At 40.7% G+C, this 20508-nt stretch overlaps 1 protein-coding gene across 4 annotated transcripts; it reads left to right on the top strand.

The window, feature by feature from the left end:
- The first annotated feature begins 22 nt into the window (after positions 1–22).
- On the top strand, positions 23–19057 carry SUCLG1 (succinate-CoA ligase GDP/ADP-forming subunit alpha). Of its 4 annotated transcripts, none has more exons than XM_075148433.1 (9): positions 23–173; positions 8228–8331; positions 9228–9344; positions 9859–10071; positions 10160–10217; positions 12516–12599; positions 13239–13390; positions 13880–14068; positions 15072–19057. In XM_075148433.1, the coding sequence occupies exons 1-9, from the start codon at positions 122–124 to the stop codon at positions 15096–15098; spliced, it is 996 nt and encodes a 331-aa protein (XP_075004534.1). In that variant the 5' UTR covers positions 23–121; the 3' UTR covers positions 15099–19057. The 4 variants fall into 4 exon arrangements, with proteins under 4 accessions (XP_075004534.1, XP_075004536.1, XP_075004533.1 ...); XM_075148435.1 differs by lacking the exon at positions 23–173 and adding an exon at positions 391–580; XM_075148432.1 differs by lacking the exon at positions 23–173 and adding an exon at positions 5912–5981.
- The last annotated feature ends 1451 nt before the right edge of the window (positions 19058–20508 follow it).

The raw sequence follows: 20508 nt of genomic DNA, 5'->3' as shown, positions 1-20508 counted from the left end.
GCCGAGCCAATCCGTGCGTGGGACTGCCCGGCGCCGCGCCGGGGTGGGCAGTGCTCAGGCGCCGCGCAGGGCCGCCCGCCCGCCGCGCTCCGCCGGGCCGGTGTCATTGCCGAAGGGGACGATGTCTCACTGCAGCCGCGCCGCCGCCCGCCTCCTGGGCCGCTTCCTCCGCCGTGAGTACCGACCCGCCGGCACCCCCCCGCGCCGGGCCGCGGGGCCCTCCCCGCTGCCTGGCAACCGCTCTGCGCCGCGGCCTGCTTCCCCCTCGCCGCCCCTCCGCAGTAGGCCGCGCGGCCTGAGGGGGGGGGGCCGCCGCCGCCGGGGCCCGGCCGCCTCCGGCCGCCAGAAGAGGAGAAGGGGCCGGGCCTGCGGCGGGGCAAGGTCACCTCGGGGGAGGGGGAGCGTCCCGCCTGTCCCCGGGGGTATCGCCAGGCCTCGGGGCGCGGCGAGCAAACCCTTCTCCCCGGCCTCGGTCTGCTGGCGGAGCTGGGTCTCTTCAGCCCGAGTGCGGAGGGCCCGAGGCGGGGTCAGAGTGCTGTTCCCCAGAGCCGGCAGCCCCTCTTCCAGGCTCTTCTCGGAGGTGCGCGGCGGTACGGGGCATACGTGGCTGCAAGGAAAACTCTTTGTAAAAGTTAGGAAAAGTTTTGGCATTGAGGGCGGTCAGCCGCAGGTGTGGGGACCCGGAAAAGTTGTTCTTTCCATTATATCCCCGGAAATACTGAAAACTCGACAAGACCCGGAGGAAGCTGATAGAGTTGGTCACTTCGAGTGGTGGTTTGGACTAGAGACCTCTTGAGGTCCCTAAATTGTCCTGTGGTTTCAACACAAGTTGGTAAAGTTGCTTTTGTTGTCAAGAATAAGAATATTAGCCTTTAATTATGGAGAACGGGAGCAGTCTGAGGCTAATACTTCAGCTTGAAAGCTTTTATATGTGGTGTTCTGAAGATCACAATAAAAAAGTGCCTTTTTTTTCTTTTCAGCATGCTTTTTTTGTGCAGTTTATGCCGCATCCTCTACTGAAATCATTATGGGTATGCCTAGGCATAAGAGCCGTTTCTTGGAATCTAAACTGAAGAATTGATGCATTAATCTTGGTTCTTGCAGCTGAGAATAAATGGACAAACTTAAACCTACCTCATTTCGCTGCACACGAAGTTTTTTTATCTCAGTGTGGTGATAACTTGCAGGTCAGGGTCTAGTAACGTGATCCCCCAACATTTCAAGCTGGTCTGAGTTGTTCCGGCGGCACACCTACCATCCCCTCAGGTATCTATCCATTCCTACCTCTTGTCCTCCATGAGCAGGAGCAGAAAACTGTATTTTCTTACTGTACTGTTAATTTCTGCCAGTTCAGCTCTTTGAATTGGCTCCCCTGAATCCGATGAGAATTGGTTCTGATGGAGGGGAACAGATGGGAATGTAGCACCTCCAATTCAGGTTAATTTATACTCCCAGCAAAGCTTCTCTTGGGTGCAGTTTTACGTGTTAAAACCCCACATTGTTCCCTTTACAAATAGCAATAAGAGACTCAGGGGAAAAGTCATTAAGATGATTTTGGGGGGGGGTGGAGGGGAGTAAGTGGTCTAAGTGGCTAAGTGTTCTGTTTGCAAGGGTTCATGAAGTCTTTTAAAGAAACTCATGCAAGATGAAATAGTCCTTCATTGGAAACCTTTCTTTGTTTGGTTTGATACTCTTTGCAAAATGTTAAAAGATGGCTGTAACCTTAAATTTGGACTTTGTACAGTAACAAATAATTAACATCTGCTTCTGTCAGTGGTGATTTAAAATCATGAGTTTCTAGTGTGTTCTGTTGCAAAAGTGATGCACATGGGTGTGTATCCATAAGGTTCAGTTCAAGAAGTTGTGAAAACAGTATGAAATATGTCAGTGAACGGTAAGTGCTTGCTCAAAGATCAGCTGAAAGCGCTGTTTCTATATGAACAGAGTCAAGAAAGACCTATGCCGGTCCATACCACACTTTGAAGAGGGTCTCTGTAGGCACCTTAACTGTGATCGATGAGTCAGGATTAGGGATCTTATGTTCTGGGCATGTTAGAAGGCTTTGTAGAGCTCTTAGATTAAAAGATTACGGTAAATTATGTGAATAACCCTGGCAAAGAATTGCTGCAGAAATAACAATCTAAATTGAAGAACTTGTTAGTTGTTTGTTATATAAATACTGCGGGGGGAGGAAAGCTCCCAGATCTTTAGCTGCACACGTTCTTAGTGGAGTATGCATGGGGAAAACAGTTTGTTGCCTTACAAGAAATAGTTGATTTGTGCTGAAAAGAACGTGCTTGTTTCCTCAAGGGCCTGCAGTTTCACTGAGATGCTTCACTTTGTTTCAGCTTCATAAATTCGGGAGAAAGCTTTTCTTTCAAATGCCACCGTGTCTCCCATGACCCCACGTAGCCAGTGATGCCCATTGCAACAAGTGGGGATTTTTGGTTAGGAAAGAGAGGTGTGTTGAAAGGACTGAAATTTTTCTGAATGTCATTTGCCCGTTAGTCCTAGTTTTGTTTAATGTGGTAGGTGTAGCATAGTCATTGCACCTGTCCTTTACAGACTGATTAATTTACTTAATTCTTCAACTCCTATGCCATGTTCATAAATGGGGTTTTCCATAATTAACAGGAATTTGGCAAGGGAAGGGTGAGAGAAGAGAGGCTGGGAAGCGATACCTAGAAATCCTTCTCTAAGCACATAATCCTCTTTAAAACCTGGAGTAAGATATTTTGAGCAATCCCTCAATAGCATGAAGACTTCTTTGTCAATAAGGATCATCTTCTACTAATGCAACTGATACCTTTAAGGGTGAATACTGTAGATGGGTTTGGGGAGGGGAGAGAATTATCCAAATGTAATTATCTATGAATATATACATACGGCCTGATAATGAAGACTGAAACCTCCTAAAGAACTAGGATGGGAAACTGTGTGTGGAATATTCTTGTTAATATCAAACTTCTAGTCAGTAAACTCTGAAATTTGCCACAGCACTTCGGCCTTTGCCAAACTTTTTTTTAATGTCTATACTCTTCTGTAATATAAGAAGCTGTCCAGAACTGTTCTGTTCTGTCCTTTTCAGGCCATGCATTTGTAGGCAGAGGAAGGAGAAAGGACATGGTCATAAAAATGGAAATTAAACATGTACAAAATTGGAAGGATTTCTCAGAAACAAACTGAAGGTCTGTAACTGATGGAAAATAAGGGGGGCATGTGTGAAAAACCCCTCTTTTTAGCATTTTAACTGGTGTTCTTTGTACCTCAATCCTTCCCTGAGTTTCTCCTGCGCTGGCCTCCATTTTCCCCATTTGTATTGGAGCCCATATGATTTCTAAGGCTTTCTTCTTTCCTTACGTAGGTAATAGAAAGGAAAAGGAGTATCTTCCTTCATCTCCAAGTTCTCTGGCTATTTCAAGGAATAATAGAGGAAGATTACTTTTCAGTCTTCTGGCAATGTAGGTATTTGCTCAGGTCCTTCTAGAAAGGAATCTCTGCTGTTTTGCCACACTTCTGTATTGTGCTCATTTTGTGAGCACCCTCAGATGCTACCTCAGCTTCCAAACTTTCTTTTCTTTTTGTCTGGGATAAGTGTGGACAAGAGGAAAGCACACTGACTTGGATTCCTGTCCATAGCTCTAGGGAATCTTGCAAAAAGTCCTGAAAATAACAAGTTTTCAGCTTTGTAAAGTTTGAGTGAGGAAGAGATTTTGCCCTTAGTATCTGTACTGTCAGCTGGCTCACACAACACAAATAAGCTGGGCAAATGTAGCTTGGGTTGTATCATTTTAAATGAGAGTTGTGCTTGGGAAGTGTTGCTGCTCAACAAGTGCCTGAAAGCTCAGTGTGAACAGTATTTACATTCCATATGTGCTTTAAAATACCTTGCAAATGCGTCAGTTTTCTTTTTGACGTGTAAATTCGTGTTTGGACTTAATGATAATAGTGTATTTTTCTAGAAAGGCTTTTTAGTTGTAATACACAAGGGAGCTTAAAGCCCTGTTCAAGGCTTCAGATTGTGATTTTTCTTTTAAGAAGTAAATGTAGCTGCATTTTCTTGTTACTTGGACTACAGTGAGTTCTGGGCTTGGCTGGGGCCTCGTTCCCTGGAAATGCAAGAGTAACTACCAGCAGCGTGTGTGTTGGAGGTAATTCTGTCTCATAGTTTCTAGTAAGGTTTCTTTACTGTAAAATAACTGGTGTTTTATATACAGGTTTATACCCCTCTGCTAAATTTAGATCTTCCTTTTCAAATCTATCCTGTAGCAGCAGGGTTTTGGTATTTGAGTACTTTTCATAACTACTTGGTTGTCCTGTACAATGGACTAGAACAGCTTCTTGGCAAGGTACGTTTCTTTAGCTATGAGAGCCAAAATAAATGCATCTTCTTATTTGCACAAATTTTTTTTTTTTTAAACCACGAACTGTGCAAAACAGGACAGCGATGGAGCTGAAGTGAAAGGGATTGCCTGGGAAAGATTATCCAGTTTCTTACTTTAGTTTTAATACTCTTTTCAAAAGGTCTATTATGGGCCTTTGGTGGACACAGTAATGTTGCGTTAGACCTCTGATTATACAAAATATAGCAGTTCAGTGTGCTTTCGGTAAGATTTGGATTTGATGAGATGTGTCCTTATGCTCTAGGACTTCATCTGGAACCTGCACCTTTGTCACTTGGCCTGTAATTTAGAGTGTGTATTAAAACAGCATCGCCAATGAATTTGGCTTTTAGTGGTTTATGGCTGAATCCTGGTAACCAGAAGAGCAAATCTTTTTTTTTTGTCCTTCTTTTTGAAGGAACATGCATTTACACTTGGACACCCTAATTTGTCCTAGTAAAAGCAATTGCCTGAACAGGCATTGGAAGTTGTGAAGGAGTACGAGCTAGTGAATGAAGCTCCTGGGTGGAAATTGAGACTTGGATTCTATTTCTGACTCTTACCTGCTGTGAACTTAGGCGTGCCATTTTGATTTTCCACCTGTTTCCTTCTCATCTTGTATCTGTCTTGACTATTTAAATTGCCAGCTGTTTGCACCCAGGACTTGCTGTTTGTGCCACGTATAGCAGAACCTCATCGTGACCCATGCCTCTGCTGCTCCTACTGTGCTGATAAAGGGGCAAACTTTACTGCTTCAGACAAGGCCATGGGCAGAAATACAGAGCTGCGTCATGTCAGTTTAAAAACCCACCAAAACTCATACTTATCCAGCTCAGAAAGTGCAAGGTGATTTTTTTTTTTTTATTAATTCTTAAACATTTTTTTTTCCAAAATGTATTGCTCCCCAGACATGTGCCTGTGCTAAGCTGCTTCTTTCTGAAGACAACAAACGACTCAAGCCTATAGCCAGGCTTTTGTGAACCAGCTGTTTTCTGTGAACCAGGGCTCTTCCGTCATGTAAGAAGCACAGTTTTCAAGAGTAAATCCATACAAAGCTTGGAATTTAATCTCGTTTGTAGTTATCAGTGTATAAAAATACTTTTTTTTTTTTTTGATACTTTGATAGTGTGGAAAATGCTCAAAACTTCCTATCCTTGAAAAATATACCTACATAAACTTCTCAAAACTGAGAATTGACAAAGTTAAACTTTCAAAAACATTTTTGTGCAAGGTTATAAACATCTGAAAACAGATATGGAACGGACGGCTGAACTGGAACTGTAGAATTGCTTTTATGGTATAGAGAAAGAAGTGACTATTTGTCAAAGGTTTGGTTTTTGTGGTGGTGTTGGTTTTGTTTTTTTTTTTTTCCAAAATACTGAAATTACTGAGTGCGTGCAGTGTGCAAGCAGCCCTCTCTTATTTTGCAGGTGGATTTGTCAGTGTTGTAGCACAGACAATACATGTAAAACTTAGATTTGAATTAGTTTTGTGTTGCCTCTTTATTCTTTACCCCTGCAGGCCCATCCGAGGGCTTTCAAAACATGCACTCCCATACTTCTGGAAGCCCAGACCGTTCTCCGCAAGGCATTGCTGGTGGTAGGTCATGACTGTAACAGCTTCTTCACAGGGGGATCATCCTCTGCTTTCCTCAGGGTTGGGTTTCACCCAGTCGCATCCTGTGCCCAAGAGGGATTGCCTGAATGACTGGGATCAGGTAGACTGATGCCCTGCTCTCCTAACCAGCAGGCCAGCTGTTTTCTTTGCTTATTTTCTCTCTCTTTGCTGGAGGCAGGCTGCTGTTTGCCAACTGTGCATTTGAGTAACTTGGTGTTGCAGCGCAGGTGCAGCTGCAGGGCGTTGCAGCTTGTCTGGGAAGGGTAGGCTGTTGGCCAAGCACGAAGACCATGCTGTGCTGTCTTCTGTAGCTGTGGCACTGAACAGCAAGACTTTTCTCTACCCTTCCACAGACAGCCTCATAATCCTATTCATTAAATCTTAGCTTCAAACATACTTTGTCCATTACTGCTTTGTATTTCTTCTTGGTGTAACAACTTCTGTAATAGTATTTGTGGATAAAGATGTGATTTAGGTTAAAACCCTGCAGGTCAATAAGCTGACGTGCACTTTTACCGCTTTTCTTAGAAGTTTACTGCATGCTAGTCTGTACATTTCTGTTTAAAATCTAGCTGAATTTTACTTTATGTTGGTCTGAAGATGAGGTGCTGCCACAGCTCCTTAGAGAATGGCAGAAGGTGGCTGGGAGTTGAAGTCCTGTGTTTCTGATGGCACTTCTAAAGAACAGAATAAGGACCTTAGATTTAGCAATACACTGATGTCTGTAGGTTTTCTTCTAACTTGTTTTGAATAGAAGTAAAGCATAAAAGCAGTGTATCACTAAAATTTAGTTGGCAAAAGTACTTGTGAAAGAGTCCTATGTGGCTCTGTGATAGAAATGTGTACATGGGTCTTAAATTTTCTGCACTTTTTTACTACCCCATAGAAATTGTGTTATTACAAGGTATTTATAATGCATCTCAATAAATTCTGTGCATTAGCGGTTTATATTGAAGAATACCTTTTTACTTTTTTTCCACTTAATAGCTTTTGCTTCCTTTCTGAAAATAGAAAAAAAATAAAAAAAAATCCCTCCCTTGTTCAGGCATGCCTGAGCAAGTATTTGGAACACTCCAGGGACCATGATTCAGAATCTCTTCTTTTTATTTCAACTTCACTTTTTACTTCCTCAAATCTTAAGCAGTAAAGTTTTAAAAGAGCTAAAGAGGTATATAGTAACATACTGGTGTTGGTTTCTGTATTAGGATTGTACCCTCCCATGTTCACTCTAAGCACAAAATACGGTTTTTATCTAAAATACTTGCAGGGAGTAAATCCGTTCTGCTCCCCTCAAAACTCTGGTATTTGAAAAAGCATATGGCAGTGAATATAGGCAATGCATACATCCTTTTTATACCAGAAGACCTCTTTTTCCTCCTCATCTCAAGCTTTCTTGCATGATAACATTCTGTGCATTTCTTTTTTAATCATTTGATGTCAACATATCTTTCCCTTCAGCAGAGATGCAGTCATTCTCCTTGTCTTTTTGATACCAGCATGTACTGTGCTGTTTTTCTGTAGTTGTGTTGTGTTGTTTTGTTTTTTCAGTACCACAGTTGTGAGAACTAAGTTGAAAATGATTCTGGTGGACTATCTGGAGAGCTGTATTTCCTCACGAGCCCAAGTGCATTTCAAGCAGCGATGCCTAGGCTCCCGTAGCTAGGCATCTGTTGGAAAAAGATCTCTTGCTATGTGTCTTGCTTGGCATTAGGTTTCACCTGGGCTGAAGGACCCTTGACGTCCTCATTGTCTAGTATGGACTGTGCTGTGTTCACAGAAGGTATAACATAGTACCTACGCTATAACAGCCTCTGGGATATCAGGATTTTAGTTCTGCGTTGTCACTTTGCAGAATTTCTTAGAGGACAGAAACATGCTCGTTTGCAAATGAAAATAGTGGTTGAAATGATGTTTCCATCTGTTGTTTGTGGTGATTGGGGTTCTGATATTAAGCACCCAGTATGAGAAATACCTAGCCTGATTCCTAGCAAACTGAGTAATCACAATGATAGGTAGAGTGAACTACAGGTGTTCAATGTCTTAGAATAACAAGTCCTAAATACTTAAAACTTTCAGAGCTGCTTTTTGAAAACGTGAACTACTGGATCAATTAATCTTTTGATATAAGCATTAATATATATGCACTTACTTGATAGGAGGTTTTTTGACTTAGAGTCTAACAAAGCAGTGGATTAATGGTTTGTCCTCTCTTTTCTTTTTTTCTCTAGTGCAACAGAATGGAGTACGACACTGCTCCTACTCGGCATCAAGGAAAAATTTGTATATTAATAAAAATACAAAGGTTATCTGTCAGGGTTTTACAGGCAAACAGGTATGTATATGAACTATTTCTTCTATCGCCCTTTCAGTTCAGAAAGTTAGTTCAAAAACTGTAATGTATAAAAGGCATTATATACTGGCTTTGCCCGTGTTGATAGGAAGCTGGACTTTGTGATCAGGAAGGTCCCTTCAGCACTGTAGTTTCTTTCTTTGGTCCGAATAGACTTTTTTTTTCCCCCTTAGATTCAATAGACTAGATAATTATTTTCCACCTGTGCACAAGCTTAAAACTTGGTTTTGAGTCATCTCTATTATATTACTCTTGATTTTTGTTGTTGATTTTGGTCTTAAGCCTTTTTATTGTATACAACTGAAAGGGTTTCTTTGTAAAGGGAAATTTGCAAAAAAACCACAAAAACCTTACCATTTTAGAAGTGCCTCTTTCACAAACGCCTTTGAATGTCAATGCCTATGAATTAAATTTCTGTTTTTATTTCAGGATATTTAATAATTTTCTCACATTCACTCTTTTACACGTTTGCAAGGGGAGAAGACTGCTTTTGCTAAAGCTATCAGCTAGTCATGGACGAGAATGCTAATTTCTTCTATTTCATTATAGTGTTTTTCATATGCCAGACTGGATGTGGAAAATAAAATGTGGCTGCTATGTCTGCAGGTGTATTAGCAACACACAACAAATTATCCTTTAGTATGCAACCACACTGCTCTGATTTAAAAGAAAAAGCATAGCATATTCTGAACCCATTTAAAACATGTTGATGCACTCTTCATAATAGCTGATTGTATATCTGTAGTGAAAACTTCCCTTCTCATTGTAAATTTAAGTGCCATAAATTGCCTTCAGAATTATAGATAACATCAACTTTTTTGGTTCATTTTTTTTTGCTATTACATGCCTTTAAACTTTACTTATTTTCTCTCTCATAGGGCACCTTTCACAGCCAGCAGGCATTGGACTATGGCACCAATCTAGTTGGAGGAATTTCTCCAGGGAAAGGGGGAAAAACTCATCTGGGTCTGCCTGTGTTTAATTCTGTGAAGGAGGTAATTTGCAGCAGTGACTGGAGGGCAGGCAATTTAATGCTGCTGAAGGGCTCCTTATTTCATTGCTCACACTGAAGAGAGAAACATTTGAGCCGTGGATGTCACTGTGCAAGGAGTGAAATAGAAGACTTGTAAAAGAGGGAGCATTCATTGTGGTCAGGCATGAGTTTGGCTTCCACTGTGAAGTTCACAGAGTTTGGATACGCTTACTTTATACATGCAACTATTTTCTGATTGATTCTGGTGTGTATGATGAATTTTTAGCAAACTAAGGGTATTTATGATGGTATTCATGGGGCAGATCCTTTCCAGACAGTGGTTAGTTCTCAGTTCCCTAGATGTGCTGTATGTGTCCCATCTTCAGTGAATTTAACACTTGCTTTGATTACAGTAAATTAATACATGTCCATTTACTTAATTTATGCCTGTGAATGGACATATTTTAATTGACTAGTTGTCACATGTTCTCTTCGGCCCCACTAAATGCTCAGTATATTTCTTATGTCCATTGTAGGCCAAAGAACAAACCGGTGCTTCTGCCACTGTTATATATGTACCTCCTCCGTTTGCTGCTGCTGCGATCAATGAAGCAATCGATGCAGAAATGCCCTTAGTTGTATGCATTACTGAAGGTATTCCCCAGCAGGATATGGTTCGGGTTAAACACAGACTGCTTCGGCAGGATAAGACTCGGCTAGTGGGCCCGAACTGCCCTGGAGTCATCAATGTAAGTGACTTCTGGATTTGCTCCAAGGCTGAACCGTTCTTAGTGATGGTTGGAATGTTCCATCTGACTTCTCCCACTCTTTCCTTAGCCTGGAGAATGTAAAATTGGTATCATGCCTGGTCACATTCACAAGAAGGGAAGAATTGGTGAGTTTTTGAATATTTATGCATCATCTAAAACTGAAGTTTGGTACTCTAGTGCTCTTATTCATGAGGCTGGTCACATCCTGCCCTGAAGACAGTTGACAGCTGTCTGTCCTGTTTGTAAGTGAACTTCACCGTTCTCATTTGAACGCCAAAATCAGTCAGTCTACCACATCAGGCACTGAGTACTGATGGTGGAGGCAAAGCAACTGGAAGTTTCGGTAGGTAATGTGATTGACTTAGTTTCCTTAACACCCTCCTTTGAGGATACCTCTGTTTATCTTGGGATTTGAGAGCACTAAGCTCTCAAACGCTAATCCTTCCAACGGCTTGACTCCTGAGGACTGGGATCCTACACCTACAGTGAGCTCAGTATTATAGCAATGAGAAGAGATTACAGGCAAGTTTATAACATGATAATTTAGGCAACTGTACCATGACAAGTGGAACTGACAAATACACCCGCTTCTCAGACAGCGGAATTAAGGTCAGAAAGGCAGTGACTTACTCATAATCATATGCTAGTTACACACCTGTTGCATGCAAGTCTCTTGTCCTGACTTCTGTTGGTTCCTTGTTCTAAACTATAAAAGTAACAACTTGATTATTTAGAAAATAATGCTGTTCAGGAGCTATAAAGAAAATTCTTCAAAAAATATCCATTTGTACTTAAATAGAGCTTCAGAAACACTGTTGTAGACAGCATATGCTGCTGTTATCTGTCAGTGGGGTAACCAGTTTAACTTGAGCACAGTACCCTTTGCAACATGACAATTTTTCTTGATGAAAAGTGTGTTTACTGTGGAAAGACCTGTTCAGTGCTATTGAACTATGTGGACTCAGTGCAGTTTTTCTAAACACGAGAAACTATCTCTGCTACTAGACTACTTCTGACTTGAGAATAAGCTGTGCCTAGTGAATGCTGGAGGATATGTTAACACTCGCATCACACCTGCAGCTTTCAGAAATACCTATAAACCTGGAATTGAAAAATCAGATGACTGCAATTATGCCCTTTGTAGAGACCATCAGGACATTGCTCTATGACTGTAAAAGGTAGTGTCAACTGATGTTGCCCTGAGCTCCCTTCAGAATCAAAGTTCTCTTAAGATTTTCTAAATATCTGCAAGAAATGTCTTGTAGTCACAAGATAGTAGAATCTGAATGCAAGGCACATCAAGTGCAAAAGAATATTTTAAATCCTGAATCCAGTTGCCTCACCATTGCTGGAAACATTTTCAATGGTTATCTAAGGATCAGGGAATAAAAATGTAACTTTGCCATCCTCCCAGCTTCATCTAACACTATGACCTTTGGTGATATGCTCCCTAGCTTTCTATTACTGTGAGGTGTCCAAGAATCACTTGATAATCTTGGGATGCAAGCTATAAAAATAGCCAGTCTTTGGACCTTTATCTGTAGCTTCTCTGAGCAATCTGATCTTATAGTAAACAGAAAGCCCTTTGCAAACATAGCAAGAAAAAAACTTTTGCTAGTAGACATCTGTGCTGTCCAACAGTATAAACAGTTGATAAAACTAAAGTTGTTTAGTGGTGTATTTTTTTCCTCTGTTCATGCAATAATTCTTAGATTCCTTGTTGGAAGGCTTGAAGTAGATGGAAGATGTCTGTTTTTCCTGGAAAACTTCCCTTTTGTAGTATTAATAGAAATCTTGATTTGGAAAAATGAACAAAAAAACCATGCAAATATTTTGCCCCTGATCTAGGCTCTGTATTACCTTCCATCCTGAATTTAAAATTAGGGTTGTGGTCTCTTGTAATGTTGTAATGTAAATGCTGAATATGTATTGTAGAGCAGTGCGCTGCAGCAACAAATACCTTAACAGTGGTAACTTGCATTTGTGAAGTGTATTTCTGTTCTGGAGGATCTCTCGTTTGCCTGGCCATACTGGAGATGTGATTAATACGGAATTCTTTTGTTAACTGTTGAGCTGCAACTCTGTTCCATCAGTACTCGCGTACAAGACAAGTATATTCTTCTATTTTGTTTTCAGTTTTCTTTCCTGGTAAAGCTGTAGTGTGAGGAATGCTGTCTCAGCCAATATTACTGACTTTCTGGGCAGGTTTAGTCTGTTGACAATTAAGTGTCAAAAAATGCCAACCAAGAAATAGTACAGATAGAATCTTACATAAAGGTTTCATGTTTTGGCAAGGATAGCTGGAAAACCTGGCATCTTATGTTCAGTTTATTAAGGCGATTTTCATGAATATAAGAACAGCTGCCTCTAGTCATGCGCTTAGCTATGTTAGTGTTACGTTTATCTCCTTTTCTTTCCTAAAGGTATTGTGTCTAGATCTGGAACCCTGACATATGAAGCTGTTCATCAAACAACGCAGGTTGGATTGGGGCAGTCTTTCTGCATTGGTAGGTTTCCTCAGAAACAGCCTATTGCACCTATACTAATCTTTTTCTTTACAAGAAGAAATCCAAACTAATTTCTTTTTGCAAGCATAGAAATTGCTGAATGGCAATTATGTTGAGAAATGAGATCCCTATGTGCTGTGAATAGTATAACCCTTCTCTATTATAATTTCCACATCAGATTAATAAAAGCCTAAAAACCAGCTTTGAACGGAGAACTGCCAGCAAATATGACATCAATTTGGAAACAGATTTTCCCAAGAAGTTTAATATTGTAAAGGGATAGGGCATTGTTAGGCATTTAACTGGGTATGTTAAGTAAATTCAGTTTTCTTACAGCAAAATTCCAGAGCTGGGATCTTGTTCCTTCTTGTCTTATACAGAGTCTCTGTATAAGGCATAATATTTTGTTTATGGTTTGAAAGGTGATTATTCAGATATCAAAGCTTTCTGTTGATTGTGGGAGAGATATTTGGAGCAGGAATTTGGCACACACTGACTTGGGAAGAGCCTTCAGAGCTGCCCCTCTTATGAGCCTTTGGGAATACTCTTCATGCTGAAATTTACTTTGAAAGTTTTATTGTAAATGCAATATCATTACCTTGAGTTAGTCTCTTTTTTGTGATTTTAATTTGTTTTCAGGGATTGGAGGCGATCCCTTCAATGGAACTAATTTTATTGACTGCCTTGATGTCTTCCTGAAGGATCCTCATACTGAGGGGATCATATTGATTGGGGAAATTGGAGGAAATGCTGAAGAAGATGCAGCAGCATTCTTGAAAGAAAATAATACTGTAAGTCTTAAACAGCTTGCTTCCAGACACCTTGGTAGTTAGCCATCTTCTTTTGCCAAGTCAAGGAAAACTCAGTTCAATCTCTAACTATTTACAAAAAAACCAAACAGTCATACTTTTATTAAAGAGAAAGAGTTGAAATTAGGAGCTTTATCCAGATTAAATCTAGCTGGAGAGCAGTGTCAACTTTAGATTTTTAGTCCTGTAATGATATTTGTAGTGAACGTTCTGGTTTTTGCAATATATGTGGCTCTGTAGAGAGATGTTTTAGAGTTTCTGATTGCTTCTGGTTTATGATGCTTACCAGGAGAGAAAGTATTCCACACTCTTTAGACTCTTGGTTCTGTGTTCTCTGAGGTTTCTAGCTGTTTAATATCTTTGCCTGGCTAGTTGATATTTTAAAAAAAAAAAAAAAAAAAATCTGCCATCTGGAATTACTTTTCGTCTCATTCTCCCCCATGTAAAAAAGTATCTTTTCTTTCTTCACAGGGTCCAAATGCCAAGCCGGTGGTGTCATTCATAGCTGGTCTGACTGCTCCTCCAGGCAGGCGGATGGGTCATGCTGGAGCAATCATTGCTGGGGGAAAGGGTGGAGCTAAAGAGAAGATAGCAGCTCTTCAGAGCGCTGGTGTTGTTGTCAGCATGTCTCCTGCTCAGCTAGGTAGCACCATCTACAAGGTTCGTTGCTTGGAAATTGGTATATATACTCATCCAGAGCAAGAAGCTACTTTTGAGGGAATAAGAGTTGGGAGTACATCTCTTACCGAAATATTCTGTTGCTCTGAACTTGGTTAAACATAAGAACTCTGTTGACTGAACAAGCTGCAGTTATTATGTAGATAATATGCGTATGTAGTAGTATAGAAGAGTAAACATAGCAAAATAGAGAAGAGATTACATTTTGCTTTCAAGTGTAGCAACTTGTTGAATTGTGTTTTCTGGATGCAAATAACCTGAATTAATTTAAAATATGAAAAGTCTTTGAAAGTAGGCTATTTGAGGAAGGAAAGCCTTGGCATATAGGTCTATGTATTTTAAGTACTAATTCAGAATTATGGCTGAATGCATACGGCTGAAAAACTTCTGTATGGAATAGGTTTATTTACATTTTTTCTAATTCATGTCCAAAAAAAGGCATTGCTTCACAGCTAGAGGAAATGTGTAATTCAACTGTGCTAGGGTGGCTTTTTTTCTTTTTTTTTCCTGTGGTGGCCATATAGCATAGCATCTTCTCAGGCTACCATGGGAGTCTTCCCTTCTTCTCTTATGTTTCTTCCTTTACTAAAATGAAAATCTTTACTTCATTGCTTCCCTGGCTTGAATTCTTGACTGTAAGGATTCTACTGCAGTTCTTATGCAGAATTAGTGTTTTCCAGGCCTGTTACGCTCTGCATGGGAGCAAACGGTTCCTTGACAGCATTGCAATCTGAGTGCAGTGCACTGACTGCAATCTAGCACTACTGGTTTTTCATAGCCAGTTTGTTAATCTGAGGTGGGAGAATACTTATCCTCCTTTCCTCTAACTTGCACACATTGTGCATTTTATATTTTAATTTTTAATTCCAGCTTTTAATTCCAAAAATCAGATTTGCTAAGATAAATACAAAGTAATTTAAAATAAAATAGTGATAGAAGCATTTTCTTTTTTTCCCCACTGGTAATGTCTGTGTGCTATTTGCAGGAGTTTGAGAAAAGAAAATTGCTGTAAGAGAAGACACTTTGGAATACTGTCTCCAAAACATCAGTGCAGCACCTGACCTCCGCTTATCTTTTGTCTGCTAGTCTTCAGTTGCCCAAATGACTGACACTGGTCTATGAATTTGACTTGGAAGCCATAAACCTCCTGGCTAAACCTGTTTTGGTGTCTCCTTGGTTCAGACATGATCACCTCATTGTAAATCACAGCAATTAATAAATCTACTACTAAATCTGATTCATCTTTTGAATTCCTGAAGCAGAGCCATTTCTTCGACCATCATAAACAAAATAATCAGCCTTGAAGGTCTGAATCTTTTGTAACTTAAGCACTGCCCATTTTAAGGTAAAGTCGCTTATAGAGATGCTTTTAAGGATCAAGGCACTGACTTTATGCACATATTACACTTTGCTTTATTTTTAAAAAATCCAGTCTTGTTCGCTGCTGGCAAGTATGTTTGTTTCAACAGTAGGCCAAAGCTTCCGTCCATTAAACCAAAGCTGCTGGATCTGAAGGGGTTGCTTGTTGATCCATGTAGCTGGATATGCCTGAAGTCCAGACTTCCTTTTCAAGGCTGAACTGTGCACAGTGTAGTCCTCTATTGGCAAGGAATTCTGTTTGTTGTGCGAAGAGATGGAATTTTTATTCACAAAAATGAATCTAATTTCCCGTGCAAATATATATTCAAAACTGTCTGTAACTATGAAAATGATTTGGTCTTTAGCTTACATTACCTTAATTTCCTCTTTATCTTAACTAGGATTGCATTGCTTGTCTGTTCTGAAATCCTAGTAACATTAGGACATAATGGGGGAGAATTATTATTCTCTGGAAAAGAATGTAATAAGGTATCTTTCCTGTTAACCACTCCCAGCACTGTAATGGAAAGTCCTTTTTTTACTTTGGAAATAGCCCGAGCACCGTGCCTATAAATGAGTGTTACGAGTTTTATCAGGATGGACTAAAACCAAGATTGCTTGCTTTATATAGAGGACTGAAAGTTCTTGTAACCTGGCACTTGTCTGAAGCTAACCTTGTGTTCCATAAAGGTGCTGTTATGAAAAACTCCTGTTGTTATTTGTTTAAAACTGTTCTTAGTTTTCTAACTCCAATGCCTGTGGAATTTCTCTTCCTAATGCAAGCAGTAGGCAGGTATCTTGATACTGACATTTACAGTTCCTAGAGCTAAGCCCTGACGAAATGCATAAAAGGAGAGGTTATCTCCGCTGCACTGAAAGTGTATTAATACGCTTCATATATAGTCAGGCATCAGTCAGATGATATAGACCCTAGGACACAGAGACCAGATGCTGTATTATTCACCTTGGTATGATTTACTAAAATGAACCTGGCATCCTGTCGCTAGACAGCTGAAAGCAGTATTGAGTGGTAAACTATTTGATAAAGCCTATGACAACAGAGAGGAATTTTCTTACTAGATCTGCTCAGTTTTCTAGTGGTGCCTGATTTAATCTGGAGCAAAAAGACCGAATGGTGCCCTTTAACTAGAAAAATACCAGTGCTAACATGTCTCAGTCTGTAAAAGAGTGCAGTTCTTCACCAATAATGTCAGGATATTGCAGCCTGTCTTCTTACGAGCCTGCTAATCAAAGTAACTCATCGTAGTGGTGGGCTTCTCCATAACATGTCTCTTGGGATGGGTAATGCTTCTTGAAGAAGTGCCTGAATTTCATCATTGCCACCAGTGTTATAACAGATGACCTGCCAGGAGAATGGAGGTGTAGTGAGTTTCCTGCTGGGGATTGCTCCATGGAAGCTGTTTTAGAGACACCAGCTATTTTAGAAGACAGCCATAAACTCGAATGACAGTTGTCCCCTGAGAAAGCGTTTCCTCGTATCTTGAAATTTGAGGATGGGTGTGAAAATGCGACCTCGATTCTAATGTTTGCAGCAGTCATCTGGTGCTGCACCTTAGCAGCTGCCTGGTTCTGTTCGAGCCTGGGGAAGCAGTCTGTGCTAGCCTGGAACTGAGCGTCACCTAATGATGGGGAAGAAACCTGACCTGGTCTGATAGAAAGGCTTAGTTTTCGCAGTTTTCTCTTGCTGCCTAAAAATGTGCACTTGATGAATATCATCAGAGCCTCTTACATTGCTGATGACAACGTCTCTTTGAAAAACATTCACATCCGTTTAATACCATATGTACTTGTGAATAAATATTTCGTGTAATCTGATCTGGAAAATTGTTCTTTTTTTTTTTTTAAAGGCAAAAGTTAAGTTAGTGTTGCTACTTTATAACTTAGTAAGTTTTTATGCACAAGAGAAACATTGCTAATATTACTGTTTGAGTTCTCATTAAGTTTTATGAAATAGTCCTTTTTTCCCTTGATCTAGACTTGGCAATGGTGCCTGCCCATAAATCACTTGCACTTTTGAGGGATTTCTAGATGTTCATTTTGATGGGGGGAATTCATTGCCATGATGATTTTCTTGAACAAAGAGAAGAGGATATAGATTCACTTCATGCTTTTTTTCCTCTTACTGGGCAATATTTGTCTTTGAATGAAACCTAATACTCTCACTAGTAGGTGCTCCTTGAGTTTGATGATGTTAATAATTTTTTTTGAGGTTGATTAGAGAGGTCTGTCGCACCTAATGAATGCTGTGCCTTTTGTGGTTTTTAGAATGTATTCACGCCTGATTTTTTTTCTTCTGTGTTGATGCTGTTTTCCAGGATGAATGTTTTGTTATGTAATATTTTGGGGGAAGACGGTGGTAAGTTACTCTCTGTACCTTTGTACTTAAAATGATGCTCTGACGTGAGATTCTAGCAAGGGGATTTCTTAACATTCACTTTATTGAAGCTCACCAATGAAAACAAAAGAAAACATTGATGCCAATTCATTTGATCAAATGAGGTCTCCTTTGCACTGGAGGTGGAGAGGGAAGGAGAGGCTGGTGAAAGATGGTCATCTCTGTACTCCAGTGTCAAGATGTTCTTAAAACTGTATGGGATTATTGAGATGATTAGCGGTGGATTTCTCAATCGCTATTGTCATTGTTTCTGAGGTTCCCCACAGTTCTTCAAGTTGTCCCAGTTTTTGGATGTGCTACTTTTCATCCTCTTGTTTACCTGCTTCCTTTTGTGGTGGATTGAAATTCCACAGGGCCCTAGTACAGTGCTAGCTAAAATCGGTCGGCTGCTGTATTGAGGTGATCTAGGTGGTTGTAGTTGAATCGAAGATGCAACTGAATTCTCTGCAGATTAAACAATAAATTTCAAGCTTTAAAGTGAGGAGAGGAGCACTCACTAATGGGCCTCACCGGTGACAAGTGGATTAGAGGCTGCGCTCTGGAAGAAGGCTGCTAATTAGGTAGACTGAAAGTACCTGCAAAGTGACGTTGTCCTTCAGCCTGGGGTGATGACTGACCTTTGCTCAGATTGCAGGTCCCCGGCAGGTCTAGTGATTGGATCCCCCGGTAGCAGCCAAGTGAGGGGTGAGGGCAGAGCAAATTGGGCCAGAAAATGCCAGGATCTAAGCCCTGAGAGACATAACAGTGGTTTCAAGAAGAACCTCGGGGGCTGGCTTCTGTGCTGATGGCTTCAAAGTAGTAGCTGACTTGTGATGCCTGAAGAATAAACTCTTAACTGTGTTGAAACTGTGGAATTAAGTATGACCTGCACTAACATCATAATTTGCTCAGTTTACCATCACCTTTGCCTTCCCTTTCCCGCTGCCTGTCACTGGTCATTAAAGCTTTTCGTAAGAGGGTCTATGTGCAAGTCTGATAATATGGGCAGGAGCCTGCAGCGACAGGAGGAGTTGTGCTGCTGCGGACGCCTGGCAGGCAGCAGATTCAGGGTGTTTTACACAGCAGGCAGCTCCTCCCGGAGCATCTGTACAGGGCTGTGGGTGCTGAGGCAGCCCCTGGCTTCGCGGTGACTAGAAATAGCTGGTGAGAGTCCAGGTTTAACGTTTTCCACAGAAATTGTAAGACCAAAACATCAACATGCAGTACCCCACTAGCAATTAAATGGGGTTTATGCTACATGTCTTTGGCCATATTGTTAAATAATTGGTTCTTCTGAATTATTTAATGAGGGGTTAAACTGTATTCCTCTGTCAGAGAGATGTCCCGGCACTGGGTAGCACGTTGGTCTCCTGTAGTTAAGGCGTGTGAGTTGCTATAGGCAGCAGCACATATGGGAATTGCTGTTTAAGTTGCATCTAACCTTTGCTCTGTGCAGCCCAATGCACTGAGGACCCTTCACAGAGGGTTGATTGAGATGGGTGGTCGTGGGAGCTGAGTAAGGTAATTCACGATTAAGTAATGCACTATTCCGAATTCATAGCAAAGGCTCATCTGCCTCTCTTCCTCCTTTCCTGCCTGGCCTGTATAATGAAGCATGGGAGCCCTGTGACTGAATATGTGATGGGGAGGATTCATACGGGAATTAAAACCTGATAGGTACCATTTTTAGGGAGAGGTTACTTCGATATATCCCCTTTCCTCCTATCTGTGAGAGTATGGTTTAGTGTTGAATTGACCTGGCATCAAAGTTTACAATTTGGGAAAATTTCTTGACTCAGAAATGCTGAAACACTTTCAGTTTTCAAAAGGAAATTGGCAGTTTGTCCCATTTGAATTTGAGATGCAAACAGGATATTTCCCTAGAAGTGGAAATCTGAGAGTTTTGCTCCAGTTAAAAACCTCAGAAAACTTTCTCAGAAGTGCACCGGGGTTGTGTTTTTTCTTTTTTTTTTTTTTTTCTTTCCCCCTGGTGCTTCCAGTCTAGGCTTTCTGGCACATGATGTTTTCAGCCTGATATTTGTCAGACCTGCTGAGCATCCGTAGCTCACTAGCAGGACTCGGACCCAGGTGGTTTGCTGCCACTCAAAGCACCCAAAACTTCTCATTAAAAACTGACTTGCTTTCTGCAACAGTTATGTGATCTCAAAAGAAAAGGGAAAAGCTCGCTCTCTGTTTACACAAACCACATAAATTTATAGAACTGGGAGAAAAAATGTTTTTCTGTCCTATAATCAGTAAACCACACACAGCAGTGTTTGTGCTGGGAGTAGGTGCCATAGCCTATAACGATGTCTGTGCTGTGCAGATACATAATTAAGGATGTCTCAAAATCTGTTTTGTTGCTGTAAAAGACAGCACAGCAAATTTATGGTTTTCAGCACATCTGTAATGTTACGAGATAGTTGCTTTAAAAAAAAAAAAAAACAAAACAGCCTACAAACCTATTTCTTTTCATTTGTGGTTTTGCTCTCTAGGTGGCAGGTTTTGACACTAAAATGTGGTTTTGGTTCCTGCTCTGAACTCAGTGGCTCAAAATGTGCTGGAGAAATAGAAGACGAAAACAAAACACTACTACTTCATTCTTTCTGGGTGTTATATTGATTTATGATCATATCCTTTTATGTGAGTTGGAGAGAAGTGGTAAAGA

Source organism: Calonectris borealis, chromosome 4 (genome assembly GCF_964195595.1).
Source record: "Calonectris borealis chromosome 4, bCalBor7.hap1.2, whole genome shotgun sequence".
NCBI lineage: Eukaryota > Metazoa > Chordata > Aves > Procellariiformes > Procellariidae > Calonectris > Calonectris borealis.
This window is presented reverse-complemented; position numbering and strand designations above follow the sequence as displayed.

Excerpts from the sequence above, each read along its gene's own strand:
- SUCLG1 (XM_075148432.1), top strand. The coding sequence starts at position 5,927 with ATGCACTCCCATACTTCTGGAAGCCCAGACCGTTCTCCGCAAGGCATT. Across the intron at positions 10,218-12,515 it reads TCACAAGAAGGGAAGAATTG|GTATTGTGTCTAGATCTGGA; the intron begins GTGAGTTTTTGA and ends TCTTTCCTAAAG. Across the intron at positions 12,600-13,238 it reads GGGGCAGTCTTTCTGCATTG|GGATTGGAGGCGATCCCTTC; the intron begins GTAGGTTTCCTC and ends ATTTGTTTTCAG.